This window comes from Macrobrachium rosenbergii, chromosome 4, assembly GCF_040412425.1.
Source record: "Macrobrachium rosenbergii isolate ZJJX-2024 chromosome 4, ASM4041242v1, whole genome shotgun sequence".
Classification (NCBI taxonomy): Eukaryota; Metazoa; Arthropoda; class Malacostraca; order Decapoda; family Palaemonidae; genus Macrobrachium; species Macrobrachium rosenbergii.
Window position 1 is genome coordinate 46526599 of NC_089744.1, and position 12887 is coordinate 46539485.

At 37.1% G+C, this 12887-nt stretch overlaps 1 protein-coding gene across 8 annotated transcripts in view; it reads right to left on the reverse strand.

The window, feature by feature from the left end:
* Tomosyn (syntaxin-binding protein tomosyn) overlaps positions 1-7443 on the reverse strand; it is a 991423-nt gene extending 983980 nt beyond the window's left edge. For 5 of the 8 annotated variants that reach the window (XM_067096189.1, XM_067096177.1, XM_067096169.1 and 2 more), the window contains exon 1: positions 7146-7443. In XM_067096189.1, the coding sequence (XP_066952290.1) occupies positions 7146-7271 (126 nt within the window). In that variant the 5' untranslated portion in view covers positions 7272-7443. The remainder of the gene's footprint in view (positions 1-7145) is intronic. The other 3 variants (XM_067096173.1, XM_067096196.1, XM_067096198.1) reach the window with 2 other exon arrangements.
* Positions 7444-12887: the final 5444 nt, after the last annotated feature.

A 12887-nucleotide genomic window follows, 5' to 3' on the forward strand; every position in this document is an offset into this window, starting at 1 on the left:
CCAAGATGGCTACCTCACTTCACTCCACTTCCTTCACAGGTCAACAACCGTTTGTGTTCTTCCCACTTAATCTTGAGCGAATATTAAACTGGTGCGGTTGATTCATGACTAGTAAGATAAACCATACATACCACCACGTTAAAAAGGAACTGTCCTGTTTTCATAAGCAAGTGTATCGTGACCAGTTACATAAATATGGAAGTAGCCTAATGAGAAAATGCCAAATATCTCTCTGGAGTACCCATATTGTCAAAATTGCGAGTAATATAAATAAAGTCGAGATGACAAGTCCTTACCCGAGGGAAGTTTGTACCGCCCTGAAGCCTGGGCCAAGCACGCTTTATTCGCATATTACGCAAGTAGCCGGTGGTGAGACACACGGGACCCCGAGCTCGACGGTAGTAGTCTAAACGTGGTTCATCACCTTAGATGGTGGCTTTTATACATGTTAAATATTTGAAGTAAAAATGCGCTTTATTATGGCCTAATCTATATATCATCATTATGAACCTTACTTGTATGCAATGGTTCTTCTCAAGTGAGTTACAACTCATGTCACAATCGACTCTATATATTTGTAAGTATGCACTAAAATACTTCCGCATACAAAGAGATAACTGCTAGTACCATGTATTGCAAACTTATTTAAACATATTCCCAACTCCACTAAAATACTTTAAAAAATCAAGTTGTTATTACACGAAACAACAGCATGACGAATTCATTATAGGACACAATTTGCTTTGTGCACTTTTGTGTGTAAGCAATCATGACATGGCTGAAGCCATACCCCGCATTCTGCAAATAAATGTCTTTGTCATAGTTGGTATAAATCAGCTGAAAAAGCGATACACCATTAACATGCCATTCCCAACTAATGCTCCGAATAACAGCTCTAATTGACTTCATTTAATATTTTTCTGTAATTAGCTTTGTCAATATTTCCATGTGCGGAGATGGGAAGAACAATACCCTAATTGACTACCTATATTGCAACTGTAATAACAAAGGATATTTATACAGCTTCTGGATGTTATTTATTGTCGTCCTCCTTTCACCGTACGCCTAATTCTTACGTTATGGTGAAAAAAATATTCAAGCATTTTCACGAACATTTAATACCGGGTAACGTGCACCTAACTTTTTTCATCCTACGCAGCCTATAATATTAGGTATAACTTGACAAATCTAGACTCAATTAATTTTGTGGAAAACCAACGTTAATTTATTTAAATTTAGCCAGAAGAAACGATATAACACTTTAGTGATCGTCAGTGGTAATAAAAAAAGGGAAAAAAGGGAAAAGCCGAGAATAAGGCCCTGGGCAAAAGCTCCGACATCAAAGCTGAACTTTCAAGCCCTCGAGAGCCGGCATGAGCTGTGATATTTGAAGTTTCTTACAATGACCCTCTCGCTGTAGTTTTCAATCTCCATTTTTAGTTTTAAGTGGAGACATCAGGGCTTCAAGTCACATCTTCCGGTGACATTTGGAATCTGCGGAATAAGTCATTATCAGCATAAGAAGGGAAAAACACGATACTGCGACCGAAGATACGAATTATATCCGTCATGCTTAGTAAGCATTTCGATTTTAAATATGCATATAGACAAAAGAAAGCTTACCCCTGTAGTGCATTTAGTTTACAATCTTCAACTACTGTCGAGAACCGTTGGTTAGTTTCTAAGCCTACAGTAAGAAACTGCTGCTCGACTTGCATACCACTTTAAATTCGCTTTCAGGCCTGGAAATTATTCAGAAAACAGAGAAATTTTGAAAAAAAAAAAATCAAACCGGTATAAGATAAAAACAAATTATCAAAAAGATGCCATAAAAAAAACGAGCTGTGACGCAAGGCACGCAGGAATGTAGTGTATCTTCAGACCTTCACTGATGTCTCCGTCTGTGGTTTGTACCGACGCAGGCTGCCACCGCCGAGTAGTTAATAGTGACAAAACCGAGGCTTCATTCGTTCCTGCCCACAGAGCTGCCTCACATTCATATGCACCAATCTGTTACGCAGCCACACAAATGTGACCTTTAAATATATTAATAAGCGTTATAAGTAGTTGTAAACATGTCTTCAACGTGTGAAAGGGTGCATGAGACTTCATCGATAGTTATTATCTTGATAACTGGGAAATACCTTACAGAACTAGTACCGGCAACCTCATTCCATGGTTAATGAGAAATAATTTAGCCTCGGCCTCATTTTGAGAAATATCATATTTGGACAAGGATTCCTTAAAGTGAAGTGCAAACAGATCAATTTGATGACAGCTTTCGTAGTCTACCTTAATCACAATATATTAAGTATGACCTTCAAATCATACGACCCCTAAACTATGATTTCTATAAATACGAGGCAGAATAGGGATGATCACATAAAAGTCGTCCACACTAAAAATGGGGAAGGAAAGAACTGACCCGAACACATCAACTTAATACGGATGTGTCTAAGCAGGGGTCAAAAATACTTATAAAATTTGGTTATTCATCAATGAGACAGCCAGTCTTTTCGGTTGCTTTTATGACGTAATCATAGCTATAACGACAAAAGGTATTTTTCGGTTAGGGATATATATGTGTAATACACTGAACATTTTAAACTATATATATATATATATATGTGTGTGTGTGTGTGCGTGTGTATTATTATACCTAACAAATGTATTCTCAACATAACTTACATGTTTTTATTAATTCTGAAAAATTATGACCCTCGCCCCGAAATGTCCGGCAATCTCCCTTGCGTTGTCTACCTACTTTTCAAGATAGGTGGATATTGTCAACAACAAATTTACCCTCTGGTACAACTGATCAATGTAAGTACAAAAGATGATGACTCATCAAATGGGTCTACTATGATTTCACTTTAAGGAATCCCTGTCCAAGTGCGGTAACATTTCTCAATTAGCCATGGAACAATGGTACACATACTGCTTCTGTATATTGTTCGTTCTACTTCCCATTTTTCAACATAATAATCAGCTATAGGTGCGCTCATATGTATCCTTCCACACATTCAGTGCAAATATACTACTTATAACATACTGTTACAAAAACAAATGACTTCCCTGCAAAATCCAGAGAAATAAATTCTCTTAATGAACATGTACGGTTTTACAATCCCTCCTACACAGCCCACGATTCAAAACTTTTTCAGCACTCATTTCTCTTCGCGCTTCTACCGACAATACTAACGTCTTTGAACTCTCGTTTTCATAAATAATTCGTTTAACCGAAACCAACTGCTTCACTTATTTAAAAAATTCCCACTTGTAAAACAATGTTCAGCGACTGTGACACAAAAAAAAAAAAAAAAAAAAAAACACTTGATAACATGTTAACGCAACCTTTACTTTTAGAAGCAAAACTGGACTATGTGATCCAAAGAAAGGGCTATTTATCCTTTGTCTCGTACCGTTATCTATTTATTAACTGAAGCACTACTGAACGACTTACTGATACAATAAGCACAGGTTGCGCTATCTCCTTAGAGAGAGAGAGAGAGAGAGAGAGAGAGAGAGAATTCTAACAAACCATCAGAGCCAAAGCGCCAAACCTTTTCAGACCACCCACTGCATGTGCGCAATTGCCTATACTGCGTGCTCTATTGGAACTACTTCTGAAACGGATCAAGAAGGATTTTTAACACATTACCTGGAAAATTCAAACCGCCTAAATGTGGAATGATAAAATACAAAAATTCTCAACGTTTTAAGATTTTATTAACGTTAGGAAATGCTTCCAAAATGAACTGATAATGAAATTTTTTAAAATTATCACAACCTTACCTCATGAACATCGTGGAAGATTTAAACACCGTTTTGAAATTTAAATAGTAAAATCTCAAGTCAATATGTAACTGCCTATATATGTTACTCATAAGCTATAACAAAATAATGGACAGTAAAAATAAAAAAGTCAAGATTATTCACTGCATGGACAAAGTGTAGAAAGCCCAAAACCGAAACAAACTCACAAGAATAACCTAACAATAACTGAAAACTAAAAGAGCATTCAATAAAGAAAAAAAAAATTAACATTTTGTAGAGATCGGAGCCATTAACTGCGACACACTGCTTCCATCTTTTCTCTCTACAAGACGACATGTCCCAAGTTTGTCTTCTGAAATCTCCCCCCCCTCCAAACTCCCCCGCCCTCCACCCCGACGACGGCATCGGAGGCGGCGACATTTTGCACCAAGTGAAAGACTGCAACCGCCAATTAATATTCATGACGACAACTTCCTTCGGAGATAGAGAGACGGGCACAGACATTTTTCTTACAGCATGGCACTGGGGACTGCATACTTATTCCAGGCACTTACGAGGCGGAAGGGCGGACAGGCAGACAAGGAAGTATTTAAAATAAAAGGTTTTATTGTTAAGCTTCCTCCGGTAACTTTTTTCTAGGAAAAATTAATTAACAATAATTTTGTTCACCTGATTTTCAATTACACTTGGGCATCATAACCAAGCAGCGTGTAACACATTTTAGAATTATGAAACATTTTAATATTTTACTTTAAATTCCACAAACATCTCACTGAACATAAAAAAACTTCATTTATGTACTTGTAATAATCTCTAATCTCTGTATATTATATATACATCGTATATGTAATTATATATATATATATATATATATATATATATATATATATATATATATATATATATATATATATATATATATATATATATATATATATATATATATATATATATATATATATATATATATATATATATATATATATATATATATATATATATATATATATATATATATTATATATAGCCTATATATATAAACAGATTACACACAGCCACACACACATACAGTATATATATAAACTGTGTATGTATATGTCTGTATGTATGTATATATAAGTTCATTATTTATAATGCTCCGACCAGTATTTAGATAGGTGACCACCAAGCAAAACCAGACGTCACCGGCACGTATGCCTCTTAGCATTGGGCGTGGTGCTAACAACCTCTACATAGCCCAAATGCTAACTGAAATCTACATTATATCGGTATATATATATATATATATATATATATATATATATATATATATATATATATATATATATATATATATATATATTATACACATATACTGTACATATACATGTAAATAATTACCTGTACTACAGCGTACGTACAAGTCAATACCTCTTCTTACATAAAACTTGACAAACAAATTTTAGACTTGCACAAATCCCAGGTGACAAGAGGGCACTTGAACAAGGCAAAATTGACATAAATGATGGCGTGATGTTGACCTCTGAAATGATCAACTGTCTGGTTTTCAATAGAGTAAAGTGGGGAAAAAAACAACAGCGGCCACAGACACCGACTATGTGAAATTCAAAGTAGACCTTGATGAAAAACAAAAAAACATCCAAATAATAGCAAAAAAATTGTCACGAGTCTATTTAGCTGAAAACAAAAATTATCCTCGTACAACAAATCATTCATTTAGGTGTTAGAAATTCGCTGCGTACGGCAACGGCCATTTATGTTTTGGAGTGAGCACCGGCGTGGAGAACTGATACACCTACCTGAAAAATCCTAACTTACACAATATTACTGAATGTCCATTTTACATTGATACAAAATAACAGTATCCATACATATGTACAATATTATATATATATATATATATATATATATATATATATATATGTATATATATGTATATGTATGTATATATATGTGTGTGTGTGTGTGTGTGTGTGTGTGTGTGTGTGTGTGTGTGTGTGTAATGTACGGATAACATTTTTTTTTTCTATGCAAAATGAACATTTTGACGTTTTGTGTAGGTTCGGATTTTTTGGAGGGTATCAGTTTTTCTTGCCAATACCCACTCTAAAACATGAATGCCTATTGCCGTACGCAAGCCACAGCGAATTGTTGAATACCTTAATAATTATTATAGTTGTGCGAAGATTTATTTTAGCCTGATACTCATATTAATTTTGGTTGCTATTGGGATTTTTTCCTAAGTAGATGTCGAAAATTGATTCATGTGAGAGAGAGAGAGAGAGAGAGAGAGAGAGAGAGAGAGAGAGAGAGAGAGAGAGAGAGAGAGGGGGGGAAGAAACGCAGTCTTTCCAAGTCCTTCGCGTGAGCCTAACAGTGCCTTTCAAATGACCTACATCCAATGCAAATTGTAGGTCAAAATAACCCAATGCTTGTTTGTTGTGACTTAAAAAGTACTGTAAAGTGACTTTACCTTGTATACACATCTCTAAACAAGTTATAAACATCAAAGCTCTTTGTTAGAGCAGAGTCCCTTTACAGCGACCAGCATACCGGGGTGCTCCATACCATCAACATAACGATATTACATCATCAACAGATACTTGATAGCAACCATAAATAGGAGGGCGTTTTGCCATCACAATCAAGCGTAAATGAAAAATAACAAAGAAAACGAAAACGTCTCCTTAAACGACTCTATATCTGTTATGGTACATTTCGATGTTTCAAGGTATATTAATTACTAGAAGCGTCATGTAAAAGACTTCTGAAAAACAAAATGACAGGCAATGTCAACTCATACATAACTGAAGAGAACGATAACAATGTCAACTCATACATAACTGAAGAGAACGATAACAATGTTGACTGACGTAACAAGTAACAGACACTGTGCATCTGGGCCTAAGTCTATCAATCGGATTAGCCTACTGGCCTAGAGTTTTAATCTCACTTCGTGGCATATTGATACACTGCCAAGTTATGCCTGAAGGCAGAGCAAGGCTGTCAGACAGACATATGCTTTGTACTTACCAATCATCTGCGTAGGGAGTGGTTCTTCTCATTCCATACTGACATATATATATAAAAAAAAAGATCGGACAACGCCTCCCAACACATGTCAATTGTTGGTGCGGGAGGAGGTGAGGGTGAAGGCGGTAGGGAGGAGGAGTTGAGTCTACTGCTGGGTAATCATCTCTGTGATCGTACTTACGTTCTTATCAGTGCCGTTCAACTCATATTGATTGCAAGCAGTATAGTAATTCTTTAGGAGGGGAGGAACTTTATGGCCGTGTGTCATGCAAAAGCTAATGGGTGAAATGGTCCTTCAGCTCTGAAGTGTTGGGGAGTATTTTTGGGGCACTTACCTTAGCGACCTGGAAGTTCTCAGCTTGCAGCGTTTCGACGATTGACACTTGCTCAGGTTTGGCCTGTGGCTGCTGAACAGTCGAGCGCAATCCTTCGAAAACGTGCTTCAGCGTGAACTTCTTCATGATGATTCACTTAAGCAAGTCACCTAGGTTAAACAATTTCCAAAGATTCGGAACAACACAAGTAAAGCGCACAATTCCCTTACAAGCCCATGCTGCAAGGGGATGAAGACGACGACGACAGGACTCAGAGAACCCTTCCGCCTGATACGACTGACTCGCGCTCACTGAGGCCTCTGCGCGCGCTCCTAAATACCACTCCCGCTCTCCCGTGACGTCATTGGCCAGCACTATCGATAATACTCCAACATCTCTAAATTCTTTGCTTTTCTATTTATAAAGCAAAAAATTCTTATGTTATTCACAAAATTTTGCGCATGAATGCTACTCCTGACACTGCTTGTTCGAAAAAATTAAAAATATATTCTGACAGTTCCCATCGTGATAACATATATAATATTGGAACCGGTATTGCGCAGACGACACATACACAACACAGGCGAGCGAAGTTCGATACAACTACGCGCTGACGTTACTGATCTTTTTCTTTCTTTCTTTCTTTCTCTCTCGCTTTCCTCTATCTCGGAGACACTTCCGTCACATTTTACAGGATGGAAAGGGACCATATGCTACCTTAGGAACAATTGTGGGAGGGTGATGAGGTGAAATAATTGTGCCAAACCCCTTCACGTCTGAATATTGGTTTGGCTCACTCACTTCAATTAAACTGTGCCTATCTCTTAGTAAACCCTCATAGATAGATCGGCTGGGCAAAGGTGCTCGGTGTTACCCATGACTTATTACTCTACATTGGTCAGAAAATATTCTGCACTTTCCTCTGCAAAGGAACTGGCAAATCGTACAACGCAAGACAAATTCATATTTCAGATAATCTATTTTACGAAAAAAAACTTAATCCAATGATAATTCCCCTATTGCAAACGTTATTAAACGCGAAAAAATAACCATATTAACATTCGTCTTTTATGATAAATACTAGAATTTGCAGTAAAGGAGACAATAAATTAAATACATGTAGCATGTGGCAGTACTTCATTGCCTACCCGGGTCAAATGTCTTCAATAATGTTACCGGCCTCTTTAGAGCAAATCTCCTCCGTCCGACAAACCCCAGGGACGAAGGACGAACACGGAGAAAAATAACTACTAATAGCATATCCACTTCAACCTGCACACGTAGCCAGATCAATAACGCAGATATAACAACGAAATCAGAATTAATTCTCCCAACTTGTCTGTATGTCTTATAAGGCCGTTCCAGTACGCCCATTCAACTCTGAAAAATACTATAGCACCAAAATATTACCGGCACTGTCCAAAAGGAGAATGGATTCATACAACTAACATTTGAGATAATAACAGCAACACAACAAAAATAACCAGCAACTGTAGCAATAAGACAACAATAATAATATTAATAACCTCACTACTTAGTCGAAAAGGATATTTTGGGAACTCGCAACCCCCGGTGTACCCTAAAAGCAAAAGTAATCTTAGTGAGTTTTCAGTCGATTGGACTAGAAATACTGTAGATGAGTTGAGCTTCGTAAAAATATAAAAAATGGAGAAAGGACAATTCAAACGAAAATAAACAGAGATTACATTTTGGTCTCCTTTGCTAACAGGCCGCGAGAGAGAGAGAGAGAGAGAGAGAGAGAGAGAGAGAGAGAGAGAGAGAGAGAGAGAGAGAGAAATTAGTACTACTGGTTATGTGGAAAACAATTCCTAAGCTCTCTGGTTTCAGTTTATATATGTCAATAAACTTTATCCTAAAAGAGGCTGCCCGAAAACAAGACGTCAATCACTCACACACTGATTCCTTTACTATCAAATCAAGGACAATCCCATGAAAGCAGAAAACGTCAGTAGCGTGAGTGGATTCTAATACTTCCAGTGAAGGCTCAAAAGCAACACAGCGCATCCACTCCCTGTACTCACTAAACCAGTCAACTCTATCTTTACTGCGCTCTAGTGCTTCCCGGACATTAGGATATTTCATCTCCTAATACTTCGAAGTTTTTCCTTCTCATATATTATGCTGTTATGCAGACAACTTGACTCATCTCCATATCTTCCATCTTTTTTTCCCCCTCTATTCCCATTCACCATCAACGCTTCACTTCCTTGAAAGAGAGCCGACTCAACAATTCTATTATAAATCCCCACCTCAGGTCAGTTGACATTCCACTTCCACAACGCTGCAGAGACCCCGCAAACTTTTTTTTTATTCTTTTCCGATTTTTTTTATTTATCTCTCTCATTTTACTCTCATTTATTCAAAAATGCCTAAACGAATCAACCACTTCCATTCTTCCACTCCATATTAACATTCTGAGCTCCATCTTCCAAGTTTCCATTTACCCGCATATCCTAACCCTTGCTAAAATTCACATCAAACTTAACTAGCTTACAATCACCAATACTTTCAACCTCTTTCACCAATCTTTATTGTTACTTCTCACCTTCACCATCGAACCTTGTACCTTCTGCAGACACCAACTTTTCTGCACAACTTTCTCATCCCAAAAACATGCGCCTACATCTCCAGTCCTCTCCAAAAATTCTTCCAATACCCCATCCATAAAAAAAATATTACATATGTCAAGGAGAAAAAACACGCAAAAGTCTGAGACTCTCTCATACACTAAACTAATCCCTCTTCGTTCGGCATACTTACAATGCAAAATCTGGTTCCAACATGAAAAGTTCTAATCACTCTTTAAAAATACCTTCTGCACTATAGTACAACACTTTCTACCTAAAATCTCTATTAATTCTATCAGGAGCTTTTCTAGTTAGGTAACCACTTACAGATTTTTCTCTTTACTCTAACTCACATAATTGTTTCAGAAGACGGTTAACCACACTTCCTCTCGTAGTCTGAATCTACACTGCTTGCTATCAACCCTTCTGTTATCTGTCATAAATACCAAGACAAGTAATACTATTTCTTTTTTTAATCTAAAGACTATATAAGCAAGCTAGGACTGTGTGTGTGACTTAACACCCATTCTTATCAGCCTAAAGATCAATAATACTTTACTTCCTGTTCTCACAGCTGTTTGCATAAGAAATCTGAAATAGAAATCAGTCACAACATAGACCTTTCTAAGCATATAAAGTAATGTATTGACCATTTAATTCTGACAGTTATGTCTACCCCTCCACTAATTTTAAAAAAGGAGATTATTCCTCTCACCCATTTCTTTGGTACGTATTTCCTCATCCAAACATACTTCACATGTCTTAATCATCCAGGCATTCATACTGTTACAAACACACCGTAGTATCTCCTGTGCAATCCCATCACTGATGCTCCTCTCACCTTTCCATTCCTCAACTTTTTAATTGTACCCCTTACATCCTGGAAACGTCTACAAATAATCTCAAAGTAACATTATCAATATATCAACCTACCTATCCACACACACTGCATTACTCACATTTATCTTGCATGCAGTCTAGCGTCTCATGGATATTAATGAATTTTGTTGCAAGACGTCTTTCACTGCATTAGTCCCATACTTTCCTCCTCCGGCCCAACATTTCTGAACAATAAACTCTTCACCAACAAACTACTCTCCCTTCATTAAAAGAAAGCAAATCATCAGAAAACACTCATTCATGCCTTCACTTATGCTAACTTACCTGCTATGCCAGAGATCCTCAACACCCACAGCAATTGCCTCCCTTTTGATTCTATCACGTGTCTTTGCTAGGCCCATGTAAGCTAAATGCATCTTCTTTTTACCATCGAATTTTTCATATAGCTTTCATCAAAACACCTGATCTACACACCCGCTTCATTACCTCAACCTCTATTTTTCTTCCCCCTTCGATGAGATCCTTTCGTCATCTTTCTTACGGTGCGTCCACACTGCAGTAAAACATCATAAACACAAATCGGCAACTCATCACGCACAGAGGCTGAATACAAGTCAGTGACTTATAGGAAGTCGGGTAGTCTTACCCAGTGTTTCATATGATTATCCAGAACTTGCCAAAGGTTCGCTATTCCCATATGTTCACTAACTTGTCTTCAACCTGTTTGTGATATATATCCTACAAGTTCCTGAAGTAGGTTAATGAAAAGTACTGTAGTGTGGACGTACCCTTACTGTATCAGTCAAAATCCTGCCATACAACTGAGTTGTACTGACTGTCATTTTACCTCTGTAATTCCTATAGCTGCTTGTATCACCTTGAGCTACAATTGATGGAACAATTATTCCTCGCTCACTCCCATCCCCTCTGGATCTTTTCCGTCATGTAGATATGCTTAAAAACATCTAGTTAGTCAGTCAATCACATTCATATATATATATATATATATATATATATATATATATATATATATATATATATATATATATATATATATATATATACACACACATATATGATATATATATATATATATATATATATATATATATATATATATATATATATAATTTTACGTGTTAATAAAAATACTGAAACAAAACTATATATCAAAATATATAATTACTTTTGATTTCTATCTAGCTCCTGTGAAGTTGGTCACTAACGTCCTCAGTGATAAAGTGCACGGGAGCTAAATGAAAGTCAGAAGTTAGAGCTTATAAGCTTCAGTTTTGTGTTTCTTTATATTTCATTAACACTGTGGTCGAATCTTTGCTTCTTGGGTCAAAAGTATAACAGATACGTCCTCAATAACGAGTTTCCCTTATTGAAGGAGACTCCAGTAATCAAACCAAAACTACAGACCACCACATCCACTTTAGATGTCAAATCAATTATGAATTAATGTGACCCCTGTCAAGAATGCTTTCACAGCCAGCTGCTCCGTATAACTACACAGATGGCTGTTCTGTTCACATTGTTGTTTCTCCTTCCCGACAATGCGACACTCAACTCTCCCACTCCATCAAACCAACATTTTACCTTCTCTGTAGCCATCGTTTGTCTCCCAAGTTCCAAGTTCTTAACATTCATCTCGTCAAAAACGAATAGTTCTCAGTTATTTCCACGTGTCCGCAACACACCAATCCTTATCCACCTTTCAAAAAAAGCTATCCTTTTCATCACTCGTCGCATCATTAAATCTCTCACCCTCTCTATCCTCCTCACGCTACTCTGCTACATAAACAGTGAATTTGAACAGTTCCCACCTTTGTGCTTCTTTCGCAACTGAAATCCACATTTCGTTTCCATGAAAGAGAAAACTTTAACATTCCCATGATACCTTACTTCAGTTTCCCTAATAGTACGTGCGTTGTGCATTCAAAATCTTCTATAGAATGTTACCTTCCTTGCTTTACAAATATCTCATCCTATCATCATCCAAACATTTACTCTCAATACTGAAGAAGCAGCCATTGTTCCTTTGGCATCCATACGGGTATTTGTTTTTATATTATTGGCTCTCGATTGCCTTCACAGTCTTTAGCTACTGATATTCACTTTCAGCTTTCTCTTAAAAATGCTTTCAGACTTCCTCTCCAGTCGCTTCAGCAATGCGACAGTCGCCTCAACCTTAGGGTATCTAAGATCGGCCCCACTAACCGGCGAGGGCCTGTCTCTTCTACAGTCCATTAAACCAGCGTAAATTAGATACCTGCACATTTGTCAAGTGTGGTGAGTGCAGCCCGGGCAAGAAGGGCACTAGCTCGCACCT